The 21,372-nt window shown below is 37.6% G+C and overlaps 1 protein-coding gene across 3 annotated transcripts in view; it reads left to right on the top strand.

Moving 5' to 3' along the window:
* The window catches only part of LOC135473730 (transforming growth factor-beta-induced protein ig-h3-like), a 50,056-nt gene that overhangs the window by 10,866 nt on the left and 17,818 nt on the right, over nt 1–21,372 (top strand). For all 3 annotated transcript variants that reach the window (XM_064753600.1, XM_064753601.1, XM_064753599.1), the window contains one exon: nt 20,667–20,765. In XM_064753600.1, the coding sequence (XP_064609670.1) occupies nt 20,667–20,765 (99 nt within the window). The remainder of the gene's footprint in view (nt 1–20,666; nt 20,766–21,372) is intronic.

Raw genomic sequence — 21,372 nt, forward strand, 5'->3', positions numbered from 1 at the left:
TCTCATAATGCCCATTCTGTGTCTTCTGGTCTCATAATGCCCACTCTGTGTCTTCTGTCTCACAATGCCCACTCTGTGTCTTCTGGTCTCATAATGCCCACTCTGTGTCTTCTGGTCTCATAATGCCCACTCTGTGTCTTCTGGTCTCATAATGCCCACTCTGTGTCTTCTGGTCTCATAATGCCCACTCTGTGTCTTCTGGTCTCATAATGCCCACTCTGTGTCTTCTGGTCTCATAATGCCCACTCTGTATCTTCTGGTCTCATAATGCCACTCTGTGTCTTCTGGTCTCATAATGCCCACTCTGTATCTTCTGGTCTCATCATTCCCACTCTATATCTTCTGGTCCCATAATGCCGACTCTGTATGTTCATTCTGTATTTTCTGGTCTTATAATGCACACATGGCTCAGTTGGTAAGCGCACTAGTGCAGGGTAATGACCCAGGAGCCTCTCACCAATGCGGTCATTGTGAGTTCAAGTCCAGCTCATGCTGGCTTCCTTTCCAGCCATAAGTGGGAAGGTCTGCAGCAACCTGCGGATGGTCTTGGGTTTCCCTCGGGCTCTGCCCGGTTTCCTCCCACCATAATGCTTGCCACTGTCATATAAGTGAAATATTCTTGAGTACGGCATAAAACACCAATCAAATAGAAAAATAAATAAATATAATGCACACTCTATATATTTTGGTCCTTTCATGTCCACTCTTTGTCTCCTGGTCCTAAAATGCCCACACTATATCTACTGGTCCCATCATCTTTATATCCTTTGGTCCCATCACGTCCATTTTATATCTCCTGGTCCTGTAATGCCCAATCTATATCCTCTGGTCCCTATCATGTCCATTCTATGTCTTCTGGTCCTATAATGCCCACTCTGTATATTCAGATCCTGTCATGTCCATTCTATGTCTTCTGGTCCTATAAAGTCCACTCTGTGTCTTCTGGTCCCATCATGACCATTCTATGTCTTCTGGTCCTATAATGCCCACTCTGTATATTCAGATCCTGTCATGTCCATTCTATGTCTTCTGGTCCTATAAAGTCCACTCTGTGTCTTCTGGTCCCATCATGACCATTCTATGTCTTCTGGTCCTATAATGCCCAATCTGTATATTCTGGTCCCATCATGTCCATTCTATGTCTTCTGGTCCTATAATGCCCACTCTGTAGATTTAGATCCTGTCATGTCCACTCTGTGTCTTCTGGTCCTATAATGCCCAATCTATATATTCTGGTCCCATCATGACCATTCTATGTCTTCTGGTCCTATAATGCCCAATCTGTATATTCTGGTCCCATCATGTCCATTCTATGTCTTCTGGTCCTTTAATGCCCACTCTGTATATTCAGATCCTGCCATGTCCATTCTATGTCTTCTGGCCCTATAATCTCCACTCTGTGTCTTCTGGTCCCATCATGACCATTCTATGTCTTCTGGTCCTATAATGCCCAATCTGTATATTCAGATCCTGTCATGTCCATTCTATGTCTTCTGGTCCTATAATGCCCACTCTGTAGATTTAGATCCTGTCATGTCCATTCTATGTCTTCTGGTCCTATGATGCCCACTCTGTATATTCTGGTCCCATCATGACCATTCTATGTCTTCTGGTCCTGTAATGCCCAATCTATATATTCTGGTCCCATCATGTCCATTCTATGTCCCCTGGTCCTATAATGCCCAATCTGTATATTCTGGTCCCATCATGTCCATTCTATGTTTTCTGGTACTGTAATGCCCACTCTGTATATTCAGATCCTGTCATGTCCATTCTATGTCTCCTGGTCCTGTAATGCCCAATCTATATATTCTGGTCCCATCATGTCCATTCTATGTCCCCTGGTCCTATAATGCCCAATATATATATTCTGGTCCCATCATGTCCATTCTATGTCTTCTGGTCCTGTAATGCCCACTCTGTATCTACTGGTCCCATCATGTCCATTCTATATACTCTGATCCCATCATGCCTACTCTATATATTCTGGTCCCATCATGTCCATTCTGTATCTTCTGGTCCCGTAATGGCCACTATATATATTCTGATCCCATCATGTCCATTCTATATCTTCTGTTTCTATAATGCCCACTCTATATCTTCTGGTCCCATCATGTCCATTCTATGTTTTCTTGTTCCATCATGTCTCCCTGAGGCCTTTCAAGATCCCATCATGTCGTCTTGAGATCCCAACTAGCCCAGGTCTTTCCTTTCCTGGTTCTGTCAAGTATCTTTCTGACATTTGCATCTTGCACAATGTCTGCAGACATTTATATAACTATATTATAGCTCAATGATAAATAGTGTCTGTGAAGTGCAATTAAAACTGAATGGTATTGGATGGTACTCTTTTGTTACTGTGGGGTGATTTACACCAGGGCAGTGCCCTGTTCTAGATACCCACATTGTTGCTCTGTTATGTTGACAAAAGTCTTTTGCAGTAAGGCAATGAAAGCCCTCTCTCTTACATAAACCCTGGCTCCCCAAATAGCTGGAAGAGGTCTGACAAGCTATTTTACTGGGTCTATAGAAATCTTCAACGGGGTGTAATGGTCATGGAAGACTGAATTAGAGTGGAAGAATGGGCCTGATTGTTCAACACCACCAGCCTGCTCAAGCTGTGTAAAACCACATCTTTCTCTTCTTAGTGCTTGTGAACTTCATCATTGCTTTACAAACGCAACTGTACAGAAACAGTGATGTATTTAGAAAGAAAATAACAAAAGAGTACAGTGCTTGGGCACACTTGTTTTTAGGCAGACAGTGTTCCCCACTGAGATACATCAAGGGGCTGTGAATTGAGAAAGGGTGAAGAGTTAAAAGTATAGAAGGTCTGAGATGGGTTGAGAGATTACAGCACCAATGCAGTCGCTGTGAGTTCAAGTCCAGCTCATGCTGGCTTCCCCTCTGGCCATACATGGGAAGGTCTGCCAGCAACCTGTGGATGGTCGTGGTTTTCCCCCGGACTCTGCCCAGTTTCCACCCACCATCATGCTGGCTGCCGTCGTATAACTGAAATATTCTTGAGTATGGCGTAAAACACCAATCAAATAAATAAATAAATAAATAAATGAGAGATTACAGAAGAACTGAGGAAGGAGAGATGGGTTGAGACTTATGTAGACCTGGTTAGAAATGCTGGGTGGGCTATTGGAGACATGGTTAGAAAAGGCTGGGATTGCTAATGGTTAGACAGAGCTGGGTTGGTTACAGGAGACATGGTTAAAAAAAAACTGTGTGGGCTACTGGTGCGGTGGGCTTTTGGAGACATGGTTAGAAAATGCTGGTTGGGCAAAAGAAGGCACGGTTAAACAAGGCTGGGTAATCTGTAGGAGGCTTGTTTAGAAAAGGCTGGGTATGCTATAGGAGACATGGTTAGAAAAAGCTGGGTGGGCTATTGGAGACATGGTTAGAAAATGCTGCGTGGGATATTGGAGACATGGTTAGAAAACGCTGGGTGGGCAAAAGAAGGCATTGTTAGAAAAAGCTGGGTAGACTGTTGGAGACATGGTTAGAAAACGCTGGGTGGGATATTGGAGACATGGTTAGAAAACGCTGGGTGGGCAAAAGAAGGCATTGTTAGAAAATGCTGGGTGGGCTGTTGGAGACATGGTTAGAAAACGCTGGGTGGGATATTGGAGACATGGTTAGAAAACGCGGGGTGGGCAAAAGAAGGCATTGCTAGAAAAGGGTTGCAGTAGAAGACATTGTTAAATAAAGCTGGGTGATCTAAAAGATTCATGGTTAGAAAAATCTGGGAGGACTGTAAGAAGCTTGCTTAGAAAAACGCAGGTGGGTTACAGGAGGCTTGACAAGAAAAAGCTGGCTGGGCTATTGGAGACATGGTTAGAAAATGCTGGGTGGGCAAAAGAAGTCATTGTTAGAAAAAGCTGGGTGGACAAAAGAAGGCACGTTTAGAAAAAGCAGGGTGGAATAAAGAAGGCATTGTTAGAAAAAGCTCGGTAGGATGTAGAAGACACGGTTAAATAAAGCTGGGTATGCTGTAAGATTCATGCTTAGAAAAACTAGGTGAGCTACAGGAGGCATGCTTTAACAAAACTGTGTGGGCTAAAGGTTGGGTGAGCTATAGGAGACATGGTTAGAAAAGGTTGGGTGAGCTATAGGAGACATGGTTAGAAAAGGTTGGGTGGGCTATTGGAGACATGGTTAGAAAAGGTTGGGTGAGCTATAGGAGACATGGTTGGAAAAGGTTGGGTGGGCTATAGGAGGCTTGCTTTACAAGAGGCTTACTTGAAAAAGCTAGTTAGGCTGTATGAGGCATGCTTTAAAAAAATGGGTGGGCTATTTGAGACGGAAAAGGCTGGGTGGGACTATAGGAGGCTTGCTCAGAAAAGGCTGGGTGGGCTATAGGAGACAGAAAAGGCTGGATGGGTTATAGGAGACATGGTGAGAAAAAGTTGGGTGGACTATAGGAGGCTTGCTCAGAAAAGGCTGGGTGGGCTATAGGAGACAGAAAAGGCTGGATGGGTTATTGGAGACATGGTGAGAAAATGTTGGGTGGACTATAGGAGGCTTGCTGAGAAAACCTGCACTGGCTTGGGCAGGAAAACTAGATCTTGCTTAAGTGTACTCTCACAGATTTTGTGGGGCAAAAGATTGGTAAACTTTTGGTTTTATGGAAAGGTTGAATGGTGTTTGAGGAAAAGTCTAAGTGATGTATGCTGGCTCAGTTATTTATACAGTTGATATTGCTGCAGCTGATTGGCTGATGTTTAGACATTGCAGGGTTTGACCCACCCCCCCAGTGGTTTGTATGCAGCTGTAAATGGTAAAAGGTGATGCCTTTACTCCAACACTACACAGGTCTGCCATGGTATAGGTGAAAAGGTCTTGATTAAGAAAATAAAAACCAGTTGAATAAGAAATTAAGGTACAGTTATACCCTTGAGCATTAATGCATTTTTGTGGTAAAACAAGATGCCAGAATGGAAATTACTGGAATTAATATTAGTATATCTGTAAGCTTTTGTAAATACAAGAATCAAAATTGTTTGCTCTGTTTGCAGTTCTGATATGTGTAAGGCTAAGCTTGAGGTGCTGGTGCAGTTGAATGTTAAATCTCTCGCTAACCCTCGCAGTTTAAGGTCAGCGTTATCCCACCCGTGTGTGTCATGCAGTGGGTGCATGAATACCCCAGTGTGACAAACTATGTTTTTCTTTGTAAATACTATATGTAATACCTCCCATTATGTGCCACAGCTTCTGTATTTCATGGGCTTTGCTCCAACTACATGTTATTTTTGTAAATGGAAAATCATCCAGAAAATTCTGAGCCATTCATATAAACAAGGTGTTTCTGTAGCCGTGTTACGTAAACAATTTACAGCATAAAGATTAGAGAGTTCAGAACAAAGGTCAAACAGCCTTTGCTCAATGGGAAGTTAATTCTGGAGATAGTTGTCATCAATCCTGTGGAGTGATGTATCCAGTCTTATTACACCCACCCCTGGCGTTAAAATCACATAGTGCTATACAAAGCTCAAGACTTGCATCTTTACCCTGATGTCCTTACAGTTGTGGGGACTTCAGGTTTGGGGTGAGAGCCATAAATGTTTGTATGATTTGCCTCTGCTGCAGCTTTATGCTGTGAACTTATGACACCTGTTTTTTTCCTTCGCGTTTATCCTTTAGGCTTTTCGTCGAGTCTTAACAGTTATGCTGAATTTTGTTATAAACTGATTGTATTTCACTTCAGAAACTGAAGTTGATTTTATCAGAGGTCTGTTTTGGTGACTTTAGATGTGCATGTACCATCAGTGCAGTGTCAGATTTTCATGGTTTGTTTTAGCTTGGAATTATGGCAAACTTAAATTTATTTATTTATTTGATTGGTGTTTTATGCCGTACTCAAGAATATTTCACTTATATAATGGCGGACAGCATTATGGTGGAAGGAAACCAGGCAGAGCCCAGAGGAAACTCACAACCATCTGCAGGTTGCTTGCAGATCTTTCCATGTGTGGCCACAAACTTAAATAAATGGCCCTGTCGTACTTTAGTAGCAATTGATATATAATTCTTCAAGGATGTTTTTTGTCCACCTACATTGTGTACATTACTCTGTCAAAAGTTGACATTTTGTTTCCACTAGGACTTAGGTTGATACATGTAATCCGGTATATATACATGTACATATGGAAATCAACAAAGATATAAATGATTGTCAAATTCCTCTGTATATTATGTATTGCTTTATTTGAAATATGGTAATTTTGAGGAAATTGGAAGCATCAGTGTCTGTTTTCATTGTTTATGAGACTTATCTCAAATAAACAGGTATAATTATGTAGGAAATGTATGTTACTGCCTAGGTCTAACCAGTGAGGTGTTTCAGTGTCTGACATGTTTGCGACACCCTATTCTGAGGAAAACAAATGAAAAATGTTTTACTGTTAAATGACTTTTTTGGCCAATATTTCATCAGTGCAAATGCCAATGAGTTTTTGTTATTATTTTGGAATAGCATAACTAATTACCTTTCACAAAATATCAGCATTGTCAGTGCATGTGTTACCATTCAAAATCAGTTATAAAGTTTCTATAATGTATAAAGTAGGTTGTAACATACAACTTGCTCAAATTTTAGAATCATATTTAACACTATAAATACTACATGTGTGAGTCTGAAAGGCTGTCATTTGAGTTTTTCTTGGTAAATACAGAAATTTTGATTTGATTAGCAAATATGGATTTTTTCACAAAACTCTCTGGTATAGGCTCTTCAACATGGGAGAGATTGGGAAATTGAGAGCAGCGCAATGATCCAGGAGCCTCTCAGCAATGCTGTCACTGTGAGTTCAAGTCCAGCTCATGTTGGCTTCCTTTACGGCCGTACGTAGAAAGGTCTGCCACCAACATGCAGATGGTCGTGGGTTTCTCCCAGGCTCGGTTTGGTTTTCTTCCACCATAATGCTGTCCGCCATTGTATAAGTGAAACATTCTTGAGTACGGTGTAAAACACCAATCAAATAAATAAATAAGATAGAGAAATTCGGGGAGGAAAGGGAGACATCCTGAAAGTCTGGCTATAAAATCTATGTACAGGTATGTTGATATACAGTATGAACATGGTTCCAGACGAGGGTTAGCGCATTAGACACATGAACTATAACAAGACAGGTATGTTACCTGTGACGAGTCTGCAGACATTGTGTAACTATTACCCAGGGTTGATATAAACCTCTAGTTGACCCCCTCAGGGCAGGGAACGAGAAGTAAAGTGTGTTGACACAAGTCCACTTCAAAGTCGGGGCAGATCTCTTCAAACACTCGGGTTACGCCCAGGCCACTGAAGTTTGTTTGTAATATAGTGTAATGTTGGGTAAGATAGAGGTCAGCATATATAACGGCTGCCTCACCGTGCCAAAATCATCGCTAAATCAATATTAATTGTAACCCACTTGCCATTGAAAACTAACCCTGTTCAAACACAATTAACTCTCGTTTAAAGCCCATCGCAAACAAATCCCTCTGTCATTTTGAAGCCCGGAGTAAACATCTGTTGTATAAAATCAAATATTTGGTAACGCCTCTGTTCTTTTAGACTAAATTTGTTGTTGTACTTCTATTTAAAGATAATTTGTACTAAAAACTCCTGTAATTCTGTTAACAAGATAATGTTTAATACTCTGAAGATCGTCAGTGACATGAAAGGCTGCTATAACTATTTTCATTTAACTCGTTCAGCTGTTGGTCTTTTATAGCAAAGTGGGCATTCATTGTAATTTCATGGGCTTGGTGTATAGACACAGTAGGGCTAAATTGTTGGTACATCTACATGTATGGTTAGTAAAGTGACAGCACTTGACAATCACACCTTGAGTTTCCTGAACCAATACTACCGTCCACCTCCCCCCACCCCCCCACCCCCAGCAAATCAAGAACTGGTTCCATTCTTGCTAGTTTTATGGTGTTCATAGGCTGCACGGCTTTATGAAATGCTTGTTGCTTTACTGCATATGATCATAAATACCATAGCAACCAGTGTTGAAAATACCGTACATGTATAACTTTCTAATACCACACTAAAATACACATACTGCAAGAAAAATGGGTCTGGAATATTGCTTGGTATTAACATCCAGTTTGTGAAATCCTCAATGTTTCCATTATGAAAGAAGTACAAAAGTACATTTCACATGTGGAGTTTTGTGAAGTTCACTTTAACATTGTCCAGTTTTTGCTGTCAAAGTTTCGCACTGGTCTATGCATATCTTATATATGTTATCTACCACCCATGTTGTGGTTTCATTCTGTCAGACCTTTCTCTGGAGTATAGACTCAAATCTTAATTTATCTTGCTTTCCAGAGCCCTTACCTGTGGGTGACTTAGTATTTACCAAACCTGAGAATCTTGCTGGGCTCAAAAGTCGTTTTTGCGCGTGCACGTCTCTGAGTTGTTTTTCAATCAGCTGTGTTAGATTTGTAACGGATCATGCAAACGGAGAAACTATGCGAGGCGCTATGTGTTGTGCGTATCAAGGCATCTTGACAACAAAAGGCCTTTGTTGAAGTCTGGTTCCTATTACAACTGCAGTCTATTGTTCACTACACGTCTAAAATTGACATCAATTCCTACTGTTCAAACTGTATCGGATGTCACCAGCACACAAAGAGTCTAAATCCTGCCTAAATGCCTTATGCTATTTCCATCTTGTCCAACCATTTGTTATGTAAGTTAAGTCCCTGTGTTCCTTTTCCTTTGTGGATCTGGATTTTCGTTGACGGTTTCTCGTGTGTGTTTACAGATGTGTAGGATTACCCAATTCCTTTGTCAGCGAGTGATAGCACATACATGTACATCCGCATAGGGACTGGACAAATCCTCTTTATAGAAGCGCTAACTGTTGTCTTAACCTTTCATCAAAGAAACTTCATTCATTTTAAGAGGTTATCTTGAATCAGCGAAGGAAACGTAAAAATGATGCCAAAATCAGACAAAAGATTTGCAAATATGATCTTTAATATTTTTTTGGATTTTTTTTCAAGAGAAAATGGTATTTGAAAATATTTTTATATGGTGGGTATTTGGGACCACCTTTTGGTATTTATCGTTGTTGCATAATAATGTTCTCTATAAGGATTTGATGCTTGTCTCATAAATTTATTTGAATGTAAATTTGTTGTTTATATCCAAACATATGCATTTAACCTACATTATGATAATATTTATGAACCTATTAAAATATAAATATGATCCAAATTGAGGTTTAACACATTTGTTAGCTGAAAAGAACAAATTCTAGTGCACAAATATTTCTTAAACCTTTGTTACATCCTCATTGATGACATTATTAAACAAAGACTATAAATATCAAACCGTGGTATACCCACCATACAAAAATTATTATCAAGTGTCTTTTTCTCCTTAAGGAAAAATCAGAAAAAATATTGAAGACCACATTTAGGAATAACTTCCTACACTCTTTCATCCGAACTTTATGTCATTTTTATGTTTTCTCCAGCTTTAAAGAAAAATTCTATCTTCTCTGTTTAAGCATTATTATAATAAATGTTCCCCGAAAATATACCACATGTAAAACAATAAAATATTTATTTAACTGGGAATATTTGGGACAGGCTCTTTAACATGTACAGATGTAGGTATCTTGTACCTGACTGAATTGAAGCCTGAAGAATTACTGGTGAGAGACGAACTGTCTGTGGAAAGATCAGTTTTTTAGCTGAACTGAATTAGGCACTGAAAGCGATGAACTTTTTTTAACTTTCAGGATTTATTTAAGCACAGACTTGCAGTAGTATATATAAATTGAATTTTTTCCACAGATTTCTTCCCTTGATCTAAAAGATGCTATCATTTGCTCTTTTTTTAGCAAATACTTTCAGATGACCCTACAATATTTTAACCACACCCTTTTAGAGCTTAAAATGATCGGCAATCAAGTCCTATGTTCTGTATTCTGTTATTTTAGCAAATGCTTTTAGATGAACCTAAAATATCTGAAATACAACAATAACAACAATATAACAACAATAACAACAATATAACAACAATAACAACAATATAACAACAATATAACAACAATAACAACAATATAACAACTGTAGTTCACCTGAATCTAACTTGTGAAAATACATTTAGACTAAAATGATACTTTTGTTGTCAACTCAAGTTTTTCTGATAATTAGGAAATTAATCACACTTCACAAAAAACTTTTTAAAAAAGTGTCCCTTTAAGGTGGATGAATGAAAAAGGAATCAAACAAAATGTGTTGCTTGAGAAAAGCTAAATTTTTAATACATGAAAGTTTGACAGATGGAAACCACCTTTTGAACTCCAGATGCCCATATAAAATCTTGAGAATGTACCATTGTTTTGATTTTTTTAATTTAACGCCTTCACTTGAATATAGCCTTGATGTGTTTGAAGGAATAGTGTTCTGTGACCTGGCAGAACTTACATCTGAACACCATGTTGTTGGGATGTGTGAGAAAGAAGGGTGTTACGATTGTGGATAGGTTGCATGCTTACTTCACATAACACACAACATGTCACCAGTCATAGAGTAATGGTTCTCAGGTGGGAACCACTACAGCTGCTCTTTATTATAACTTATTTATTTCCAATCATATAATCAGACCATATGTTGTATTATTTCCAACATAATGACACGTGTGGATTTTTGTAAGAGGGGGATTTACCTAGTTTTATATTTTCTGCGTGAACATTTTGTGGTACATAATGTATGTGGCATGATTCTGGCATTTTAAGAAAGGGTGAGAATGTGAAAAACAGAAGACTAAAATATTAAGAGATGTATTCATATAATTGTACTTATAGAAACTTTTACCAAACAACCATTAGGATAGTATTCTAACTAACTGACACTTAAAGAAAGTTATGGATTTATTCTATCCATGACAATTACAGGACAACAGTGTAGCTTGGAGCAACCTTGATCTTAACATTTAGGTTTTAATGGAGTCAATTAGTGATGAGAATTGTCATGAAATCATTCAATAAAATCTTGTGTTTACCTGTTGTATGTCGTAAGGCATTGGCAAGATATGGTTTTCAGTCCCATTCTCCATATTTATCAGTGAATTTTCTGGATTTCCTGACTCTCCTTCTTCGTTTACCTTGGTGACAGTAAGTGGTCAGAAGTGCTGTCTTGTGTGGTCTTGCATGAAGTATCTTGGGATAGTTTATCAGCTTCTTCATGTATTTCACAGATGCACTGCAGAGTTCACCAGTGACTCGATTGCAGTTGTCAATTGCTGGTTTACTCCTGACATTCTCATTTCCTCTACTTACACATATAAAACAAAAACAAAAGTTTCTTAATATTATTAAACTGATCACCATTGTGTAAGTGGAGCATTCTTGAGTGTGGTGTTTAATTAGCAACAATTAATGAAATGGAGAAATTGGAAATGATAACCCATGAGAACAATATTTATGGTATTCAACTTTCACTGTGCAATATTGTGTTTATTTATTTATATTTGACTTTCTTTATTTGAATAGATTAAGCAATGTTTTTAGCTGTATGACTTCACAGGCTCTTACATGTATGTATGCTGTGTGATGTACATGTGCCAATAGTAAAAGCCGACCAAACATGTATTATGATACCATTCTGGTGAGCCCAGATTGGAATGTCTGCAAACAACATGTTTTTTTTCTGGGGATGAAACATCTAAATGTAAGAACAAAAGTCGTATCTATCATGTAAAATAACAGTTTTATCAGTGAAGGAGATCCTCACATTTCATCTTTATGTCAGGTGTGGCTATAGACAAATCAAATGAATTTTAACTTATGCATGGTTGTGGGTTTTCTCCCTGCTCTGACCACTTTTCTTCGCACCATAATGCTGGTCGGCATTGTATAAGTTAAATATTACTGAGTATGGCGTAAAACACAATCAAATAAATCAGTACTTGTATATTAGCACGCATGTCTAGCACTCAAAGAACTATAGACCAGTTTATGCAAGTAAATGAAAAGCATATATAAAACAAATGTTCATATTTACCAGTGTTTCCTGTGTGCTCAGCACATGCTTTAGACATTTTTAATTTGTATCGTTATTTATCTTATAGCATCTTGCTGAAGGAGCATGTGTTTAGAAGACATGTATGCATGTCTGGAATTGCAGTTGGGAATATTTACAAGAACTTCCCGAGTTCATAGCAGACACAATTAAATATACATGTCTGATCTGTAAACTATGGAGTAAGCCGGAAAAGCGAGGCTGCAATATCTGCCATTGCCCAAAGAGACAGACAAAACAGGAACTAGCATCGGAAGAATAACATGGCGGAAAGCTTATTGTTTACTTAGCATTTCCAATAAGGCTACACAGAAAGCCCTGTTGACGCCCTCTGACAGTGAGCTAATGGTTGGTAAATGTCACACCAATTGTCACTCCACTGCCAACACTACAGCGTGGAAGTAATTACTCACAAGTGCTCAACCGGACTGTTAAAACATGTGATTAGGAAATTTAACCCATCTTGTGAAACTTACTTGCCAATTAATTAATGAAAACCAGGTAAAACAGATGGTTTCTTGTTTTTTGCATTTCCTAGTTACCGGTTATTTTATGTTTTACCAGAGCTGGGAATAAGTGGCCACTTTCTACAGCATATGTCATAACTTGAATGGAATGGAAATATCCAGTGAAAAATCCAATTATAAAGCGAAGTGTGACAATTTAATTGAATTGAAATTTTAAAAAAAGTGTATCTGTCAAAGAGTTATTATAAAGCTTAAAGCACAGCTCAACCCAACAGAAGCTCAACCCAACAGAAGCTCAACCCAACAGAAGCTCAACCCAACAGAAGCAAAAGATGTGACGAAGCATGAATCAACTGCTGTGCTGATACAATCAGTGTCGGTTTGGTGCACTGTGCAACTTTGTGTTACAATATAAAAGATTTTTCTGATGTGGAGAAATGATAGAATGAAAAAAAAGAATATGTATATATATATATATATATATATATATATATATATATATATATATATATATATAATATATGAATCCTGTATTAGGTGGGGTGTCATGAGTCCTGTATTAGGTGGGGTCATTCATGTGTCAGTGTCATGGAATCCTGTATTAGGTGGGGTCATTCATGTGTCAGTGTCATGGAATCCTGTATTAGGTGGAGTGTTATGGAATCCTGTATTAGGTGGGGTCATTCATGTGTCAGTGTCATGGAATCCTGTATTAGGTGGGGTGTTATGGAATCCTGTATTAGGTGGGGTCATTCATGTGTCATTGTCATGGCATCCTGTATTAGGTGGGGTCATTGATGTCTCAGTGTCATGGAATCCTGTATTAGGTGGAGTGTTATGGAATCCTGTATTAGGTGGGGTCATTGATGTCTCAGGGTCATGGAATCCTGTATTAGGTGGAGTGTTATGGAATCCTGTATTAGGTGGAGTGTTATGGAATCCTGTATTAGGTGGAGTGTTATGGAATCCTGTATTAGGTGGAGTGTTATGGCATCCTGTATTAGGTGGGGTCATTCATGTCTCAGTGTCATGGAATCCTGTATTAGGTGGGGTGTTATGGAATCCTGTATTAGGTGGGGTGTTATGGAATCCTGTATTAGGTGGGGTCATTCATGTCTCACTATTGTGGAGTCATTTATTAGGTTCGCTGTCATGGAATGTGTTTTGACATCTGGGTTGGAGTGTTTATATTTTGTTGTCATGGAATAGTGTTATGTATGGTTGTTCATCTTTCATTATAATTGTGTCATTTATAAGACAGGGATGATCAGAATTCCATTATCATTAAGCTATGCGTGTTTGTCTGTTCATCTTTTATGATTACTGAACTACATGTATGCGTTAGCATTGGGCTAGCCACATCTAATTGTTGGTGCATCATTTGTGTCGAGTTGTTCACATGTCTAACTACAAACTGAATCAGGCATTAGTTTCATAATTTCGCTATAATTATTGAGTCATGTATTAGGCGTTGTTGTTCCTATATCAATATGGATCAATGTATCAGATTGGATGGATGTCTCTATGGTCGAGGTGGTTAGCATGCAATGACCAAGGAGCCTTTCACCATTGTGGTCAGGGTGTGAGTTCAAGTCCGGCTCCTGCTGGCTTCTTGTTCGGTCATACATGGGGCGGTCTTCCAGCAACCTGCAGATGGTCATGGGTTTCCCCAGGCTCTGCCCAGTTTCCACTCACCACAATGCTGGATGCATAATGTGAAATGACCTTGATACAAAAAATCAATCAAATATGAAATACATATGTGTATAATATAAATTTAATAGATTGGACTATATTCTTGCCTCGTATAACAATCATGGAAGAGCACGTAATAGGTAAAGGAATCGTGTATTAGTTTGGTAGTTTAGGTGGTTATAATCACAATCTTATCAATGAATCACCCACCTATGTTTTATTTCAGCTGTTCAGAATCTCTTTGTGATAAAGTCATGTATTAAATTAGTCTGAGTTGGTCGTAAAATACGAGTGATCGTATCTCAGTATGATATAGTCATGTTATACACGTAAAATACGAGTGATCGTATCTCAGTATGATATAGTCATGTTATACACATATCAAGTTGAGGTGTTAGGATAGGAGTTGGTCGTAAAATACGAGTGATCGTATCTCAGTATGATATAGTCATGTTATACACATATCAAGTTGAGCTGTTAGGATAGGAGTTGGTCGTGAAATACGAGTGATCGTATCTCAGTATGATATAGTCATGTTATACACATATCAAGTTGAGGTGTTAGGATAGAATTCTGCATCAGTTGGTTCGTCCAGACTATGTTCACAAGACTTTGTTCTTAAGCAAGCTGTTGAAAGAGACTTTTATAGCTGTACATGTATTTTGCGTCATCAGTGTGGTATTTTCTGATGTGTTTTTAAGGCACTCAGACTTTGTTGTGAAGTGTTTACCGGAGTCTGCAGGGCCGTATTATGGCTATTTTATCACTTGGAGATAATTGGATAAACATTTGATATTCTGGCCGAGTGATGGCTGTTTTCCTTTAGCACTGAATCTTGTTGTACAAGCCTTGGCTCCAACAGAGTCTGGAATTTCCAGAAATGATACTATTGTGTCAGCCAGATCAGAGTAACACACAGCTGGTTGTGAAGGCGTATCCTGAGCTCTAGCCTTTATCAGAACGTTTGTTTTCATCAGCTAATGGGCTGAGAAATGTTAATGTTAATTAGTAACTTAGCATGTAAATACAGCACCTGTCTTGTAATGGAAGCCTGTGATTGCATAATTACAGGTATACAGGTATGCTCTTAAAGCACGGGTTTCAGATGTAGAGGGCATCTGAGGGTCATGTTGATGTTTGCAAATTCACTAATAGGTGTAAATCAGTCTCACTTAGGTCTGGGAAGGCTTTTTGGAGATGAATTAGGATCAAGGGAAGCCAAATTCTGCCACAACAAAGTCTGACTGTTACGCCCTGCTGCCTTCAGAAAAGATTCACAGGGTGTGTCAGGCCATGAATTAGGCAGAGCTAAGGGCCTGTTTGTCAGGTAGTATGGCCACAAACCTGATAGGTTACAAAGAGTTATAGTGTTGTCATAGGAATGTGTTCTGCATGGGGCCCATGGATGTGTTAAGCGTTGTGATGAAGCTGTAGTGTTGTGTATTTTTTGTCTTCTTTTTTCCTTTTTTTTGGGGGGGGAGAGAAATTCTTTATGATAATGTACTAATTGCTAGTTAATTAGGAGGCGTGGATTTAGAACAAATTGAAATGTTATCTGTGTAAGCAGTTCTTCCCAAATTATCCTGGCCAAAAAGATATGTGACTTTTATGCCACACTCGCATAATTTCACTTCCTAATTGTTGAATAAATTATCTTAGTAAAAGTAAGGCTGTGTACCAAATTCTGGCGTTACATTTTTTTTTTCGGATTTTTTGTTTAAAGCTATGCAATTTGAATTTATTTTATTCAGTGTCTTAAAATTTTCCTAAAGATCATTTATAAATGGACTTCATACCATCATACCAAGACTTTTGAACTTTTTATCTTGAAAATAAAATATTTGAACAGAAAGAAAAGGAAATTTAATGTAAGTTCCTGTACATAGACGGATGGAAAATGCTTTGACATGCGGCATATCATCTCCAAACCATTGGAAGTTAGGTAATGTTGTTTATTTAGGACAGTTTCCAACGAGTGCCGCATACCTCTGGTTTCTTTTTCGGGCGATCACGAACCTGAGAAATAAACAAACCCACTATGATTATCATTCTTCGGAGGTGCTTATGTCATAACACGGTCTGGGGTGTCTGCCACAAAAATGGAATCGTCCCGGCAGATGTGTACTGTTTGAAAGTGGATCGGCAAGTTCTTATGTTATGGCTGTAATAGTTTACATTTAGCCTGGTGTTTACTATAAAACGGCTCATGGAAAAGCTGTAGCGAAAGTCTATAACCGCACATGAAACCGTTGGTGGATGATCAGAAGTCTGCAATGCCTGGAAATCATGGACATAGAGAACTCCAAATGGCACATGTAGTTTACAGAAAATGTACATAAACATTGCTGGAATATATGATATATAATTTTTGTGAAGTTGTATTGGGGTTATGGGGTAGCTGTACTAATACCACATGTTAGGGCTTACCCTGGCCTTAATTCACAATAAACTTGAGCTTTGGGTGTACATACCTGACAATATTCAGATCTACAGTCAGCACATGTGCTGTAATTCAACCTTTTCACATGTTTGCAAGGTGTTTGCTCATTATTCTGTGTAGACTGATAAAATTATTCTTTTTGTGAAGCACTGAAACTGGGCAATCCAACCAGTGTAGTTTTGTCTCCAAAATAAAATACAAAATGGGCATAGGTTACACTAAAAGTTGCTTTTTCATATGCTAAATGTTTGAGGAATTAGGGTGGGTGGATATGTGACGTTACATGTATATGCTGTGAATGTGAGGGTTCAAATTTTCCTGATGGCACTTTCTGGGAAATGTGAGAATTGTTTTAATCACAACATTCAGTCACTCACTCTAGTAAAATGAGGCATGCAAACTGACATCTAGATTCAGTATACATATAGTTTCCTGTGGAGTAGTCCAAGACTGCTATGGAGGTAATCCACAATTGTCTTGTACTAATACTCTTTCTTCTGTATTGCTCTGAGGAATGTACATGAAACTTGAATGCACTTTTTTGAGGAGCGAATAAATGCAAAAGGATAAAAATTAAGTCAGTGTTCTCTGATGTTCAGATGAACAAGGTACTTGTACAGGTGCCTATCAATATGAATGATAGAATTTTTAGAAGGTATAAAATTGTCCACGATACATTCTTGACTTCTTCTCTTAGAGAAGAAGACAAATGAAAGAGCATGAAAAGTTATTTGTTATAAAATGACTCATCAGGTAACAAATAACTTTTCATGCTCTTTCATTTTTCTTCTCTTAGAGAAGAAGACAAATGAAAAAGCATGAAAAGTTATTTGTTATAAAAGGTCTTCATTATTTTTTTGGGATATATTTCTTTAAAGAGAAAAGAACATTTGGAAATAATTTTTGCCAGTGTGCTGGTATTTGGGACCAGATTTTGATATATGTCGTCTTTGCATATAATAAAATTCCTAATAAGAATATAATGCATGTCTAATAAATTTATTTGAAAGTAATTTTTCTTTTGTTTATATCCAAACACATTGGTTTAATCTGAAATATTTATGAAGATATTGAAAATATAAATATGATTAAAATTCTGGTTGAATACATTTATTTGGTTTTGAGCACAAATAAATTTATTAAGCATATATGACGTCTTAAATATGCTAGTATGGTACATTATAATTCAAAGGCAATAGTTACCAATATGTGGTCCCAAATAACTATGGTTACTATACAGTGTTGTGTAGTTTCAACCAACATTACCAAGGTTGTAATTACAAGAAAATATACATTGGAAAATCTTGCCAGTGTGATGTGGTAGACCTACGGTGCCGTAATAAGTTACATTTTTTTTTGGCTTGTATAGTGAACTGAATGGGGAAAGCTTAACCATTGATCACAATAATTATGGTCCATTGTATAACCATTGATATGTATTCTTCAGCTCCTCTATCATAATAAGTTATAAATAAATTACTCCGAACATTTCAGTATCGTTAAATTTTCAAATTACTATAAACTCCTTCATGCAGAGACTTTTAAAAATGGTGTGGTGCAATTAATTTTTCAAAATTTGGCATTACCTTATTTATCAAATAATTTTTATCATTGTTATTTTTTATTCTAATTTTTTTTTCTTTTAAAGAACATAGTAACTTTAAGGTTTTAAACAGCCAAAGTTGGAAATGACAGACTTTAGGAGTACATATGTACTGGAGTTACATGTAGAGTAGATTTGTAGGTATATCAGTGCTGGTATATTACAACTCTGGTGATGTCACCAGCATCACCTTTCTAGCCATGTGAGTTGGGGCCAGTTAGCACAGGTCTCTAACAGGGATGTGTTAGTTAGCTACAGGTCTGACCCAGCTGTGAGAGCTGACACATTGTCCCCTGTAGCTGGGGGACAGATTTAGAGGTGCTAGACCCTGATTGTAGACTGGCACATTTTGTTTATTGTCACAGCTGGGCCTGGCCTCAGGAAGCCAGTGTTTTAGCCTGATGGGAAGGCCCATATAAAACCTCTTAGGCAATTCCTTCTTGAGAAAGTTGGAATGATACCTCAAATGTGCATGCATTATGTCTGGGAGAAACAACGAGAAATTGGTCTATGGATGTACATTAAGTGGAGACCACACAGGTGGCCTTAAAATGTAGTAAAGCTGCCCAAGGGGTAGCTTTAATCCATATATCCAGGGTTGTTTGAACCTAATAAATTATCTTACATACTCCACATCCATTTATAGATTTCACCTCTGATGCTCTATTACATAATAAGCTTTGATCTCAACATACACAGTTTCAAGAGTAAGAAATTGGTTTGAGCGAACTTAAAACATTAAACAATTAAGTCATGGTTTTGTCTTTCACATTTACATTTTTGTGTTATACATACACAATGCATGTATTGTTAAGAGCGGCCTTAAGTCATGTGGTATCAATTGCTGTTGTACATGTATGACCAGAAAAAAAAATTGAAAACCTTATGCATGTAATTTAAAAGTTTCCCTTTTGAAAAAAAAATCCTGGGAAAACTTTTTGTTCTCCCTTGAGGCCTAAAAATGAGAATTTTAAAGTGTACTACAGAAATTTCATATTAATGTGCATTTTAGATGAAAATTAACTGTGAACTGTGTTAGGAATTATATGAAATTATGTTTTTACATTTTTTCTTGGCCAGAAATTCCACAAAAATCAATTCTTTTCTATTAAATGTGGGTTCTTTGATAGAACATATTTCCAGTTTTCAAAAAAAAACATTAAAACTTATTAATTTATCCTATTGAAAGCTGTTCATCAGAAAGATAATTTTACAAAAATAATCATTTTCAAAATAATGTTCCATAGACAAATAAAGAGATATTTTTGAGGAAAAAATGCATGATGTGACATCACATTATTTTTGCGTGTAATTATGGTCCGAAAAGGCCTCTGTACGTATTTTATGCTACTTTAACTGTTTCTTATGTCAAATAAAAAATTCTTCAAAATTTATGAAAATAGAATTGGTTAGAGTTTTGCATCATAGGTCTTGGAATGGCTCTGATTTTGTCGTATTGGTTAGGCTCACTTTACGGTTAATGTTTGATCATCTCTGATTTGCAGATCATTGATGATAAATGGGTATTAATGAGGTTTGGGTACTCTGTTGTATTTGTTTACAGGAGACCTTCACTCTCCTCCTCTTTCAATCAAACAAGCTGGGTGTGCTGTGTTTATACAAAGGTTATACACCAGGTGAAAATTAACCACAAAACAAGCATCCTGTGAATGTGAAGAATTTAGGAAGAATCCATCACACTTAGGTCAAGGACATGTTTGGAATACAAATTCACAATTTGAACTTTTACTTAAACAAGTGATACTAAAAGTTTTTGGGTTTTTTTTTTTTTTGTCTAAGAAACAATCCAGTTGCGTGCTAATAGTCTGTAAGTGGTTTGGCTTGTGTGAGCCTTTGGAATAGTTGGGGTCTGGTTGTACGAGGTTTTCTATAGCCTAGTCACCATATCTGTATTTAGACTACATGTACAATAGTGTAGCTTGATTTTTAGGGGTCTTCGGGCCAGAATGGGATCACCAGTGCAATCGGTGTGAGTTCATGTCCAGCTTATGATGGCTGCCTCTCTGATCATACTTTGGGAGGTCTTCCTGCAACCTACTGATGGTCATGGGTTTTTGGTGGTCTCTGCCTGGATTCCTCCTATCACTATAAATAAATAGAACTCTTTACTCTCAGCTAATGATGGCTAGTTAAATACTGAGGCCATCCTAAAATGTGCCCTTTCAACAAGAACTTATTAAAATATAACCTGAGGTAATTACAATATCAGCCTCTACATTGAAAAAATGACACAAAATGAAACACAATCATGTAGGCCTATTTATGTCTATTTCTTGATCTATTCACAATCTTTTAAAAGGTCATTAAGATTGTAATGTGTAGAAATTTGCAAATTTCATGCAGGCTCAAGATGATAACATTGGGAGATAAAAGTGTTTGTACTTATATGATTTTTCTGCAGACCTAATGTGTGTGCCGTCCAAGAAGTGGAGAATACAAGACAGAGGTTTTTTTCGGCATGCTTTGACTACAAATACTCCCAAGTTTGCGGACATCCAACGTAAGTATTCCATTGTCAACTTAACTCCAAAGTCTACACACATCCATTATAAGTCTTGTGAGCACAATACTTTTATTATTAAGCCTGCATATATATGCCAAACACCATAGTATTCTGACTACAAATACTCCCAGGTTTTTCAGACATCCAACGTAAGTATTCCATTGTCAACTTAACTCCAAAGTCTACACACCTCCATTATAAGTCTTGTGAGCACTATACTTTTATTATTAAGCCTGCATACGTATGCCAAACACCATAGTATTCTGACTACAAATACTCCCAGGTTTGCGGACATCCAACGTAAGTATTCCATTGTCAACTTAACTCCAAAGTCTACACACATCCATTATAAGTCTTGTGAGCACTATACTTTTATTATTAAGCCTGCATATGTATGCCAAACACCATAGTATTCTGACTACAAATACTCCCAGGTTTTTCAGACATCCAACGTAAGTATTCCATTGTCAACTTAACTCCAAAGTCTACACACATCCATTATAAGTCTTGTGAGCACTATACTTTTATTATTAAGTCTGCATACGTATGCCAAACACCATAGTATTCTGACTACAAATACTCCCAGGTTTGCGGACATCCAACG

Source organism: Liolophura sinensis, chromosome 8 (assembly GCF_032854445.1).
Source record: "Liolophura sinensis isolate JHLJ2023 chromosome 8, CUHK_Ljap_v2, whole genome shotgun sequence".
Taxonomy (NCBI): Eukaryota; Metazoa; Mollusca; class Polyplacophora; order Chitonida; family Chitonidae; genus Liolophura; species Liolophura sinensis.